The 12,331-nt window shown below is 31.5% G+C and overlaps 1 protein-coding gene across 2 annotated transcripts in view; it reads left to right on the plus strand.

Moving 5' to 3' along the window:
- The first annotated feature begins 529 nt into the window (after positions 1-529).
- The window catches only part of LOC124369465, a 30,918-nt gene continuing 19,116 nt past the window's right edge, over positions 530-12,331 (plus strand). Inside the window, exons 1-3 of one of the 2 annotated variants that reach the window (XM_046827474.1) lie at positions 530-689; positions 2,056-2,232; positions 8,331-8,490. In XM_046827474.1, the coding sequence (XP_046683430.1) occupies positions 552-689; positions 2,056-2,232; positions 8,331-8,490 (475 nt within the window). In that variant the 5' untranslated portion in view covers positions 530-551. The remainder of the gene's footprint in view (positions 690-2,055; positions 2,233-8,330; positions 8,491-12,331) is intronic. The other variant, XM_046827475.1, reaches the window with a different exon arrangement.

The following is a 12,331-nucleotide window of genomic DNA, read 5'->3' on the forward strand; positions in this document are numbered from 1 at the left end:
AAGGTGAAATCCGACCACCATGTACACAGAAAAGAAGCTTACAATTTCCAGTAACGGTATACCAAATTTGGTTGCGATATCTCTTGTTGTTTAAAAGCTATAAAGTCGTCCTAAGACTTAATGGTCACTCTGTATATATATATATATATATATATATATATATATATATATATATAATAACTAGTATATTTGAATAGTTTTGAGAGGTGTATAACAGTTTAATGTAATTCTTACTAACAGCTAAAAACAGGGTGACAGTATAGGAGCAGACACTACCAGTTCGAGGGTTACAAATCATTCTTACATGTTGTATAGTTGTTTTATTTATTTCAGTTTTTCCACTCGTGAAATCAAGAAGCAGTCAGTTGTTTTATATTCATAATTTGATCATTTAATCAGTTGTAATCTGTTCTAAATGTTATCATACACTACCATGTTTAAAATTATGTTCATCCTAAAACCATCTCCAATTCCTATAAGTCTAGAATAATGAAAATACTCTATTATAATTGATCTTATTTATCTTTGTTATTTTGAAACAGCCTGACCAAATGGATACAATGAACAAACTTTCAAGTGTATTGATGATAGCTCATTACACACTGAAATACTTTGATATGTCACAAACTGAAATGAGAGATGGGGTATTTCAAGCTCTGTCCCTACATGTAGCAAACAACAACTCACAGGTAATTTTTCTTTATCAGTTTCTAATCTGGAATAATATAGAGATATTTTAACTAAGAGATATCTGAATACCCCACATTTAAAATCATATTGAGACAGATTATTGCTTGAAAATTGACTTGTGTCAATTCCAGCCATGAAGCACAAATAGTTATAGCTCCGCATAACACAAATATATGACCCAATGTGGCATAACTAACACAAATTGATAAGTTAAACAATCAATCAAATGTTTATTTAGACAAACATTAAGAATGTTCACGGTGTAAAGATGAAAGTAAGATTATAATATAAGTTGTTACAGTAAAAGTAAGCAGGGTTATAGAAATTACTTGCACATTTAGAGATAGAAGAATTCCTCTGTTATTTAAATCCAACATCCATCTGTTGTAGATTTTTTCTTCAGTTTCTTCCTCATGGTTCTCAAAGACCACTGCAGATGGTTGTGAGGCTTGCACCCAATATAGGTTACCTTCTTTACAAAGTGGTTTGCCCTATGATGAGGAAGGACGTATTTAATTGCATTTTTAATATCATTACAGTTAAAATGCAAAACTGTCTAAAAAGCTTATCGGTACATGTCAGTTTAAGTTATTTTCCCTGACAGTTTTCTTTCATTGGTCAAGTACTCATGTAAATTAAGTGATTGATATGCCATAAGGAATAAATGGTTCTACATCCCAGCTGACTATCAATTAGTAAACTGTCTTTATTATTTCTAAATGGACTATCCAAATTATTCTCCTGTATATATGAATTATTGCTAGGCCTTGAATTTTTGCGTTATAGTCACTTTTTTATATTTCTGGAACTAGTCTGTTTACCATTTTTAACTCTTTTATACATATATATATATATATATCTCCTTAAACCACTAGACTTCTGACCCGCAATACTGGGCTGTAGACTGCCCCATGTTAGTGCTGTGTGGTATTTATTTGTTATCTTTGTATTTCCTAATTGGATACGTGTATTTTCTAGACGTCACAGAAAGGAAATTTATTAGGTATACACGATGTTATGTCGACACATCAAAAGACAAAGAGATATAAACTAAGGAGATTAAAATAGGTGATAGCGATAAATCGTCACAGAATTTCTCGCGTATTGGCAACTACGAAATGCTAGGCACCGCAGCTTTGTGCCATTTTGCAAATACTGCAAGTGACGATAAAACATCAAAACGTCTTCCCCAATATGCAAGTGAAATAATTACATTTTATTGTATGGTAAAATGGATCACAGAATACTTTTAAATGTGAATCAAACGTAAAACCCAATCCTTTATTCAATTCAAGATAAAATTCACTAAGAATGATTTGAAACTGTAAAAGTAATATGTTGTTAATGAGTTTTTCAAATTCGCAGCTAGTGAAAGTTTATGTTGCTCCGATGTGTCTTTACATGATTGAGTGGCAGCTGAAAGATTTACCAAGCCTAATTGCAAGTAATGACAGAGTGGCCAAACTTGAACAACAAGTCAATGATCTAGTTAATGCGTTAAACAGATTCTTACATGCCACAAATTCTAACACCAGAGCAATGGTAAGTAACTATCCTCTTTTTAAACAAAATCTATTTTGACTTAATACCACATTGTTGGGCAACAGATCTCTAATGGACATTTAAAATTGCTTTACCTTTATTAACCAATTAACCCTTAAACTCGTATGTTGGACTTTGTACGACATTGTAATGACGACACTTTTGCTTCATTTTCAGCCGCCCTGTGATGTGTAGGATTTGTGCTGTGATTACACAGCATTCTCAGGAACTAATACGTATAAAATATGTTTGGTCATTTTCCATCTAACAATGTGTAAGGAAATTACGAAAAATCAGGTCTTTCATAAACAGATCAACTGTTATCCAATCCATGGTCACCACTATCACTATTTGCTGGTGGGCCTACGCCTAGGTTATCATCACGATCACTTTGTTCGAGTTGTGGCTATTAAATAATAGGACCGACTTTGTTAAAAATTGTATACATAATCACTTATTGCTATCCTCAATATACACTCCTTATCCATCCCTATAATGCTCAATGCCAATTCTCCATTGTTGGAACAGTGCCGGAAGTCATCTTTTATCAGCCTCTTCACAACACATGTCGCTTTTTCTTTTACAGTTTCCACAAACTTAAATTTCGTCCCTTTTAATGCAGATTTCACCTTAGGGAACAGGTAGAAGTCACAAGGTTCAAGACCTGGTGAATAAGATGAATGTTCTAACACTGGAATGCTGTACTTGTCTAGGAACCTCTTGACAGATTATGCATAATGAACTGGTGCATTGTCTTGGTGAAGAACCCATTATTTATCCTTCCTCAGTTCGGTGCAGCTTTTCCTTACTCTTTAACGTAATGTAGAAATTACCTCAGGGTAGTAATATTGATTAATTGTTTGACCTTCAGTGAAGGCATACAATCCCATGGATATAAAAAAACCATCATCTTATTGAAGTTATTCAACAAACACCCGAAATTAAATAAATATGTTGGAATTTAAATTGACAACAAAATAACGTGGAAAAGTCATATAAATAAATTACACGCCGAAATCAGGAAATTGATTCGTACATTCTATTTTTTAAGAAATATCTGTGACATAACTTGCTTAAGTTCACTGTATTTCTTGTTGATAAACTCCCTCCTTCAATATGGGCTGCAGTTTTAGGGTGGTGGTTATAATACCTTAATTCATAAACTTTTTGTGACCCAAAAACGTGAAAACACAGACTATCTTTTCAAAAATCTGCAAATTTTACCCATAAAAAACCTTTTTGTCTTTAAAGTTCTTTGAGCATTTTTCAAAAAGAGCGGTAACAGTGGAACTGAAAATTTGTTTTATTCTACTCGAAGCACAGTCTGACGTTTTTTTGTAAGACCAAAAATAAACAGATCATTCTTTGTAAAAACATTTGTATACTTAGGCCCAAAATGCTTCAATCTTATCCTGATAATATAAAAACAAATTGCTAGCTTTAAATTGTTTTCCAAAAAGCTTAGAATTTGGTTTAATAATATTGACGATTTAGGCATTTTACTGTCTATTGTTTCCTAACTTTATCTGTCTAGCTTATGATCTAACCTAGTAATCTATATTGTTATACATTTTGTATTTCGTTAATGTATGCTCTTCAATCATTTTCTCTCTAACTGTGCTATAACTGTAAAATAGGTGTAATTATTAAATATGTATTTTTTTCGTTCTCTTACATACTTATTTTTATTATTATTAGTTTTTATGCGCTAAATAAGACGAAAAATTAAAATGTTAAATTATTACAGAAGACTACTACTTTAAGTTGTAATTATATTATAATTAAATTACTAAAATAACCAATACTACTGGTAAATGGTGGTTATTTGTTTTTTCCAAGTTGTCATCTTATTATGTAATATAAATGAAAAAGATGGAAATAAATATATTCTATTCTAATTGCACGAATACTTAATCGACGTTTAGACTGAATCAAATTACCAACTTTTTCAATTCAAAGCATTTAAAAACACAAGCGTGCGATAAATATTCACTGCCATACATGTCTTTTAGTAACTTATAAGTTTCAGTAGCAGTTTTTCCAGTTTTAAAGTGAATTTTGACAATAATTCGTTGTGCTACTATTACACTAACCATTTTATCTGGAAAAATAATCATTAATGCAAAAGTAGGCTCTGACTAAACGGTGTTCTTTACAGAAGCAATACTAGCTGCATACTAAAGAGAAATGTTCACACTAAACAACTGTTTATTAATGGCTGTTGACGCATGCCCCCTTGATGCGCAGCAGCGCCAGTCTCATTATTTAATAGCCACACCTCGTATATTTTCGTCGTTACTACAATAACCGACATTCTTTAACTCAGCAATAACTTTGAAATCAGAAGCAGAAGACGTACTTGGTAATGACATATTGAGGTACAACATGAATGCATCTAAATAGTCTGGAAAACTGACTACAACAAAAAAACCAGCAAGAGACAATCGTTCTCTATCTGTCATGTACTAGTTTCTGAGAATGCCGTGCTATCACAGCACTAATCGGAAACATCACAGATTGGCTGATAATTAAATAAAACTGATGTCATTACAATGTTGGTTGTCAGTGAATGTTTAATGTTAATATAAACGTGAAACAGCAAAATCATGGTGTCTGTCAATGTCCAACGTATGAGTTGTAAGGGAATTATCGAATTATTGCACAACCTGTTAAAAAAATAATGGACTTTATTTTTCAGAATGTTTAGAAAGATGTACCCTGTTAGTTATAAAACTTGTTAGTGCAATTATAATTGTGTTATGGCTTAATACAATGTGTTGAAAACATAATATATGATACAATACAATATTTTATATATATATAAACTTCTGTGGGTAATAGTATTCATCATTTCAAGCAAAAAATGTTCTATAAATTACAACAAACAACTGATAACTCTCAACTGTGACATGTTTGGCACTCCTGGCTTGTGTAAGCGTATCTTTAAAGTGGTCAAGCTCACTTATGCGTTGACGATTTAAATAAGTACCGTTGAGAATGTTATAAAAATTAAAAATAGTTGGTATCTTGTAAAAAAATTTTTACCTATTTAAAACAGCTGATGCCTATGAAAAGACAAAATGTTTGTTGATCCCGGCTTGTGCAAGTTTACCTTTAACCCTTTCCGCTCGTATGTCGGACGTCGTCCGACATTGCTATTTTTGCCGTTCCGCTCGTATGTCAGACGCCATCCCGACATTGCAGTGACGTCAGCTTTACTTTATTTTTAGCCGGCCTACGATGTTTCCGATTGGTGCTGCGATCGCACGGCATTCTCAGTAACTAATAAATTACAGCTGAACTACGATTGGTCGGCTGCTGATTTATTTTGCTTTGTCATTGTAGTCACGTTTCCTAACCAATTTTCAGACGCGTTCGCATTAGTGACTCGATATGTCGTTACCAAGTACCTCTTTTCTTTCTGATTCAGAAGTTATTGCTGAATTACTTAATTAAGGCAAGGATAATCAAATAAACATACAAAAGCCAACAGTTATCTGTCAGTATAACAAATATATGGGTGGCTTGGACCAAGCAGACCACTATATTGCTTCCTACAAATTTCCCCGTAAATCTCTGAAGTAGTGGAGAAAGCTATTTTTCTGGATGTTGGAAGTGGGAATAGTAAATAGCTTTCTCTTGTTCAACACGAATAAACAAAACCATGGAGAAAAAACAATTCAACACAGGAATTTCAGAGAAATCCTTATCACTGAACTTGTAGGCCATGTCCGTAACCCTATGAGTTTGAAGCGGGGTCGTCCTTCATCAGTAGAAAAAGAAGAAAGGCTAAACAAACAACCTCACTTTCTTGCAGCTCATCCAACAAAAAAAACTAAAGACTGTGCTGTTTGTAGCAATAGAAAGGTGCCAGGAGGAAGAAAGGAAACACTTTACTATTGTAAAACCTGTTTCAAAAAATCCTGGTCTTCATCCTGCAGAGTGTTTTGAACGATACCATACCATGCTAAAATATAAAACTTATTAGTGTAATTATCAAATTTTATATCTCTAAAATATAAATTAGAAATAAAATAAAATTATTATACAATATAATAATGTATATACTTTGTTGACTTCCAGTTTGCTAAAAATGGGTTTTTACTGAAAATATGCTAAAATAAATACAAGCTGAGGGGGCAGACTAGTGAAAAAAAATCCGAGTGGAAAGGGTTAAAGTGGTCATTTTCGTTTATGCACTGATGGATTTCGTTAAAACAAGTTCTGTTGGAATTGTAACAAAATTGGTCAAATAGTTGGTGTCTATAACATTTATAACTATACGAGTTTTTTTGTTATTTGACTTCAAATATTTTCAAGAAACACCATTTTGTTAATATTAAAGAAATAATCACAATTTTGTTTTCCTCTTATCATCTTCAAACCTATGTGCCGAATTTTGATTCCTTAGCTTAACAGTTCTAGAGATATTAATTTCTTTTATAAAAATTACAAAATAGCTGCTAAACAACACATTTCTCTACCTTTATTTATAGGACATTTTTGCTTGAAATGATGAGTACTATCTCCAACAGAAGTTTGTAACACTAATATATATATATATATATATATATATATATATATATTATATATATATATATATATATATATATAACTACTTTAAAATTACTAGTTTACTCAAAATTGGCTTTTCCATGAAAATATGCTAAAATAAATACAAGCCGGGGGTGCTTTAATCATTCAATTAATTATAAGCTAACATTTTACTCTTAATCTCAGAGTCTCTGTAGTAAGTTTATAGTGGAACAACACAAACATTACCAAGCAATGCAACATTTATTATTTCTACAAGATAGGAGTACACCACACCACTTGTGATGTGTCAGGCTTCGCTAAGGTTGCATGTAAACTTTCAAATCTATAGCTCGTTTCATTCTGGAGATGTCCTGCAGACAGATAGCAAGACAGACGATCACAAAGAAATTTTTTCATTGCCTCTAGCAGGCCAATGTGAGACTGTGTCAGGATACTAAGTAATAACCTTCAATGGTGCTCAGCCAAATTTCAATTGCAATATTGCAAATGCACCTTCATAGAGCTCATTCTTGTATATGTAGAAATGAAGTTGAACAGATGAAATATTTCTCAACATATCTTGCCACATGATACATTTCCATTTTTGTTCATTTAATTAGGTTCCATAGCAGTATTCAAATAACAAAAGTTCCAATCGCAAGGAAGGGTACTACAAAAAGAGTGCTCAAGTCAAATCGTGTCACTGATTTTAACATTGAATTTCTACTCCTTTTCTTTATACTCTATGATTAAAAGTCACATGTTGAAATCTCATATGATTGGATCCAGTTTGTTTACAAATTTATTTACTTTGCTATTTTATTGTTGTCATGATGGTTACCCACAAGAATAAAATACAAATTTTCAGTAGCGTTCAGCCAAACTCCATAGAGTGACATGCACCATCATCAAACTCATTGTTGCTAATATATAAATGAAGCTTCTTGCTAAATTACAAATCTATATGTCAGTTTGTTTACAAGATGAAGCTCACCCAATAAAAATATACAACATTTTATTAGATGCTGAAAAACTATTCAACTACAAGTATATATAAACAAAATATTAGTATAACGATTGAGATTTATTGAATAAATGTGTACCCAAATTTAAATTTAATTGTATAGGACCCATAAAATGTAGTCTTACAGCACGTATCTAGTATCTGAATTCTGACTGAAGTTGAGAAGCCATCAGCAGAAGATATCACTTTTTTTCATGAATTTAATGAATTATTTTTGTCCAGAGTGAGGATGAATCTAATCTAAAAAATTTAAATAGAGTTTCATAAGGGCCTGTTCTTGAAACTTTTCTCTTTGTTGTTGCAATAAATGAGTTTGCGTTAAATATATTACTTGTTTGTCCTTATGAATTTCAATAGAAGCTTAGATAGTCTGGTTATTGAAGAAAATCAAGCACTATAATATAGTCGCTACAGTAAATTGTGTGTAACTTTTGTTAAATCCGACTAAAATAAACAAGTCATTTTCGTACAATTCTTTTTAATGGCTAATCTAACTTTTATTTATATGTTTAAACTTATATTAAATGTATGTTCACAGGCGTTCAAAGTGTTGTGTAGGCTCCTGGAGTTGTTTTGTGCAACCAGCGAGTTTATTAAAGGCTTACCATCAAGCATTCAGATTCAACCGTCTGTACTTATGACTGAATGGTTGAACTTTAACTTAAATGTATTAGTCCCTCACAATGTAACATATACAGGTAAATATGTATAGGAAATTTAATGTTTCATACCAAGGGCACAATTATCTGAAGGTGATGGAACCTAGTTTATCAGATAATTGAAATTGTTTATAAGATAGATCATCATTAAACACTTACTTTAGTTGGTTTGATATGTGAAAACCAAGCAGTAGTGTCACGCATACATGTATGCGCCTACAGCAAGGCTTACCTACATTACGAAGTGTAATTCTTAGAATGTACTTCAGATAACCTGCAACTACTTTCCAGACAATCGTGTCCCCAGTGTTTTTAGATGAATTAAAATATGAAGTTCTTTCTTTTTCAGCAACTTTACTTAAAAGTTTGGAAGGATCTGAATTTTGGAGATGAGATCATAATGGAAGAACACAAAGCATTTGCTAGCCATTAAGTGTATTAAATGTATTAACAAATTCAATACTTTAATAATGTCTAAAACTCACATTAAATAAAACGTTGAAGTTGATTTGAAAATGAACAGGCAATGAACAAAGAAATAGATCATTATTAAAAATTTAAGATTTATTCAGTTAGTTGTATTAATCAAATAACTTGAGCACTTTTTAACAATATTTATTGAATAGTTACTTTATTTTTAGCCTCTCATATTAATTCTTATGAATATTGTACAATATTTTAAAACTATATTAATAATATGTTTGTACTAAAATTTGTTATTTCATTCTTTTGTTGAAATTTTTTATTAAATTCAGGTAAATCTATCTTCATGGCATATGCTACAAAACAAAATAAATGCGAAATTGAACAATCATATAATTAGTAACATTCTCATAACTCAAAAATATTATACAGTATTTTTGTTCAATTTTACATAAAAACAAGTGAGATAATGATGAATGTCCCAATAATCGGTTTGATAATGAATTTAACATAATCTCATCTGGAATTTATGTTTTGCAGCATATTTATAAGTTGTATGTATTAAACTCTCCCTGTGAGCTGAGCTTCATATCATATAGCTTGTATCTAATGAAAGTAATATAAAATACAAAATTTGAAACATTCTATGAAACTCAGATCTCTTTACTGAAATTGAGTTGAAAATCAACTAATACCAGTATCTGTGTGATTTTTAAAGAAACACCACTCTATTAGTGTTGACTGCAATAGTCTCCTGATTAAGTCTGTACAACTCATGAATCTTATTACTTGTAGATGCGACTTCTGCAGTATTATTCAGACAATGAGAAGGTGATGATTCCATCACTTGTCTGTGTTTGCTAATACATGTCATGCTGCGTTTTACTGATTCTCTGTCAAAAACTAATGCCATATCTTGATATAAAACCTGTATAATCCTATTTACTATTGTTATGTACTTATCTTTATATGTTTTTAATGATATTTAATCAACATATATTTTAATTTATTATTATTATTCATATTTCTTTTTAATTTGTTTACGTAATTGTGTAATAAATATTAGTTGTATATTGACAATCAATATGTATATATGCCACCCTTGCAGCGCACATTACAACTGTTATGGTTAGGCGAATTTACTGTAAATGTATTTTCTTAATTTTGAAGATAGAAATTAAGATTGAAGAAGTTATGTCTGGCCCGGGCGGCGGCAGCACACATACGCAATCATGTGGCTTGTTAATACTTGCTACGTCTTACCATACGTTTTTGTCTATACATGCAGTGGCGTAGCAAAGGGGGGCGGCGGGGGCGGCCGCACCGGGTGTCACCTTTTTTGGGGTGACACCCACCCAGTCTCTCAACTTTAAGAACAATGTACAAACAAGCAAAAAAATAAATCACTAGCACAAAAATTTATTTTTCAGGGATTCCTCCACTAGCACTAGCTCAGCTCTAAGTATGCTTCGGGGATTCCCGCAAAAGAGCCTGACATTGTTGTGGGGGCCCGTCTCATACTCACGATCTTTGACGTGTCAGTTGCAACATTTCTCATTTGTTTCTTGAAGTGTGTTGTGTTTGGTTGGCGTGAATTGTTAAACGTGTATAATTCTATAGTGATAAATAATAAAAATATATATATATATATATATATTTTACAAACTTGAATGCTGTTGTTTGAAGATTAAAAAGATTGACTTTTGGAGATACTAAGACTGCGAAGACACTTAAAATCCGCTATTGTTATGGTTACTGATTAGGAGTCTCTAGATTTTTTAAAGTTTATTGTACAATCGGATTTTACAAAACTCTTCCAAATCTTATGAAAGCATTGAAATAGTTCATGACGGTTTACGTGTCCGTAGATTCATGTGAGAGGAGATTCAGTAAATTACAGTTAATAAAAAACTATTTGCGGGCAACAATGACCCAATCGCTGCTTAGCAATCTTGGTATATTAGCCATCGAAAACGAGGCAATACAAAATATAAATTTCAATGAAGTTATTGCTGAGTTTGCAGCTGTCAAAGCAAGAAAGAAGAAATTTTAATTGTATAACAATTCCTTTTCTGTCTTTGTTATTATTGTTTTGCTACTTCAATATTATATTTAATAAATGATCCATGACATTTACCATATAATATTTATTGCTTTTTACTTTCGATGGGGTGACACCAGGTGCCACCCAAGGTAGCTACGCCACTGTATACATGTGATATTTTTAGCTTTCTCAAGCATTTATGACCTGGCCCTTTAAATAGTTGTATTTTACAGAATGCTACTATCCCAAGGGAAGTAGTTGTTCATTACCACCAGTGCTGTCGTAGCCTGTGTTATGGCCGGAGACATTACTGTCAGCCCAGCCCGTTCAACTGCTAGTTCCTTTTACAAGGTTAATATCAATTTTTCAGGTTTTCCAAAAAACATAACTGCCGTAGTGTGCTCTGAATAGGTGGTCTACGTTTGATCAGAAAGTACCTTTTCTTTTTTTAATAAGTTCAATTTTTAGAAACTAATGTGGTAAAATACATTTTTACTTGTAAATAATGGGCACCTTGTATAACTATATAACCTAAAAACCTTTAACATTATATACACCACCACTGTTTTCACAGTAAAATTTGTTACAAATCGGCTATTCTAAATTATGTTTACATCCTTTTTTTAAAAAAAGACGCATCGAATTTTATGGAATGTATAATTTTTTTTTTAATTTAAAAGTACAGTTTTTAAAACCACTGTGAAACCAAATTTTTTCATACTTATATGGTCTAATTTTCTGTTTTTTAATAAGTAAAATAATTTACAACACTTTATAAAAGTTAAAAATCATGTTTTATGAATATTACAAAGAAAGTCTACAAAATCCCAAAGAACTGTTGTGTATTTCAGAATCTCTAATGCACCGTCCTGGTTTAAAACTAAAATTAGCACAATGTAACAAATACACAACAGTGAGATATAAGGTACTTGAATTGAAGAGATATCACATATTGCCAACAATTTTATTTCTGATAATTTAGACATAGAAATATAATATAATCAAAAATTAAAAACTATCTATCAATTCATAATTGTACTGTTGAACACAACATATTCAAAGACAAAAATACAGTATACATCACCAAAACTGTAACTTTGGTGTGACTTTTATATTCGTGTAAGCATATTTTATCATCAAGATTGTCTTCTTGGAATATGAATAAAGTATTGGACCCATGTGGCATGTAGGTCAAACAATTTTAAATTGTAAGATACAAGATATGTGAAGTATATTGCCACAAATAGTATTTTTATTGGGCTAACCATAATCATCTAATAAATGATCTGAAGAATTGACCATTTTATGAAAAAAATATTAAATGGGATTATGTATGTATGTACCTTTATTATGCTATGGTAAAAAGTAATGTAAGTGCATAAAATGGTTTTGATGAAAACTATTTTATTTTAT

The sequence above is a fragment of the Homalodisca vitripennis genome, chromosome X (assembly GCF_021130785.1).
Source record: "Homalodisca vitripennis isolate AUS2020 chromosome X, UT_GWSS_2.1, whole genome shotgun sequence".
Lineage (NCBI taxonomy): Eukaryota > Metazoa > Arthropoda > Insecta > Hemiptera > Cicadellidae > Homalodisca > Homalodisca vitripennis.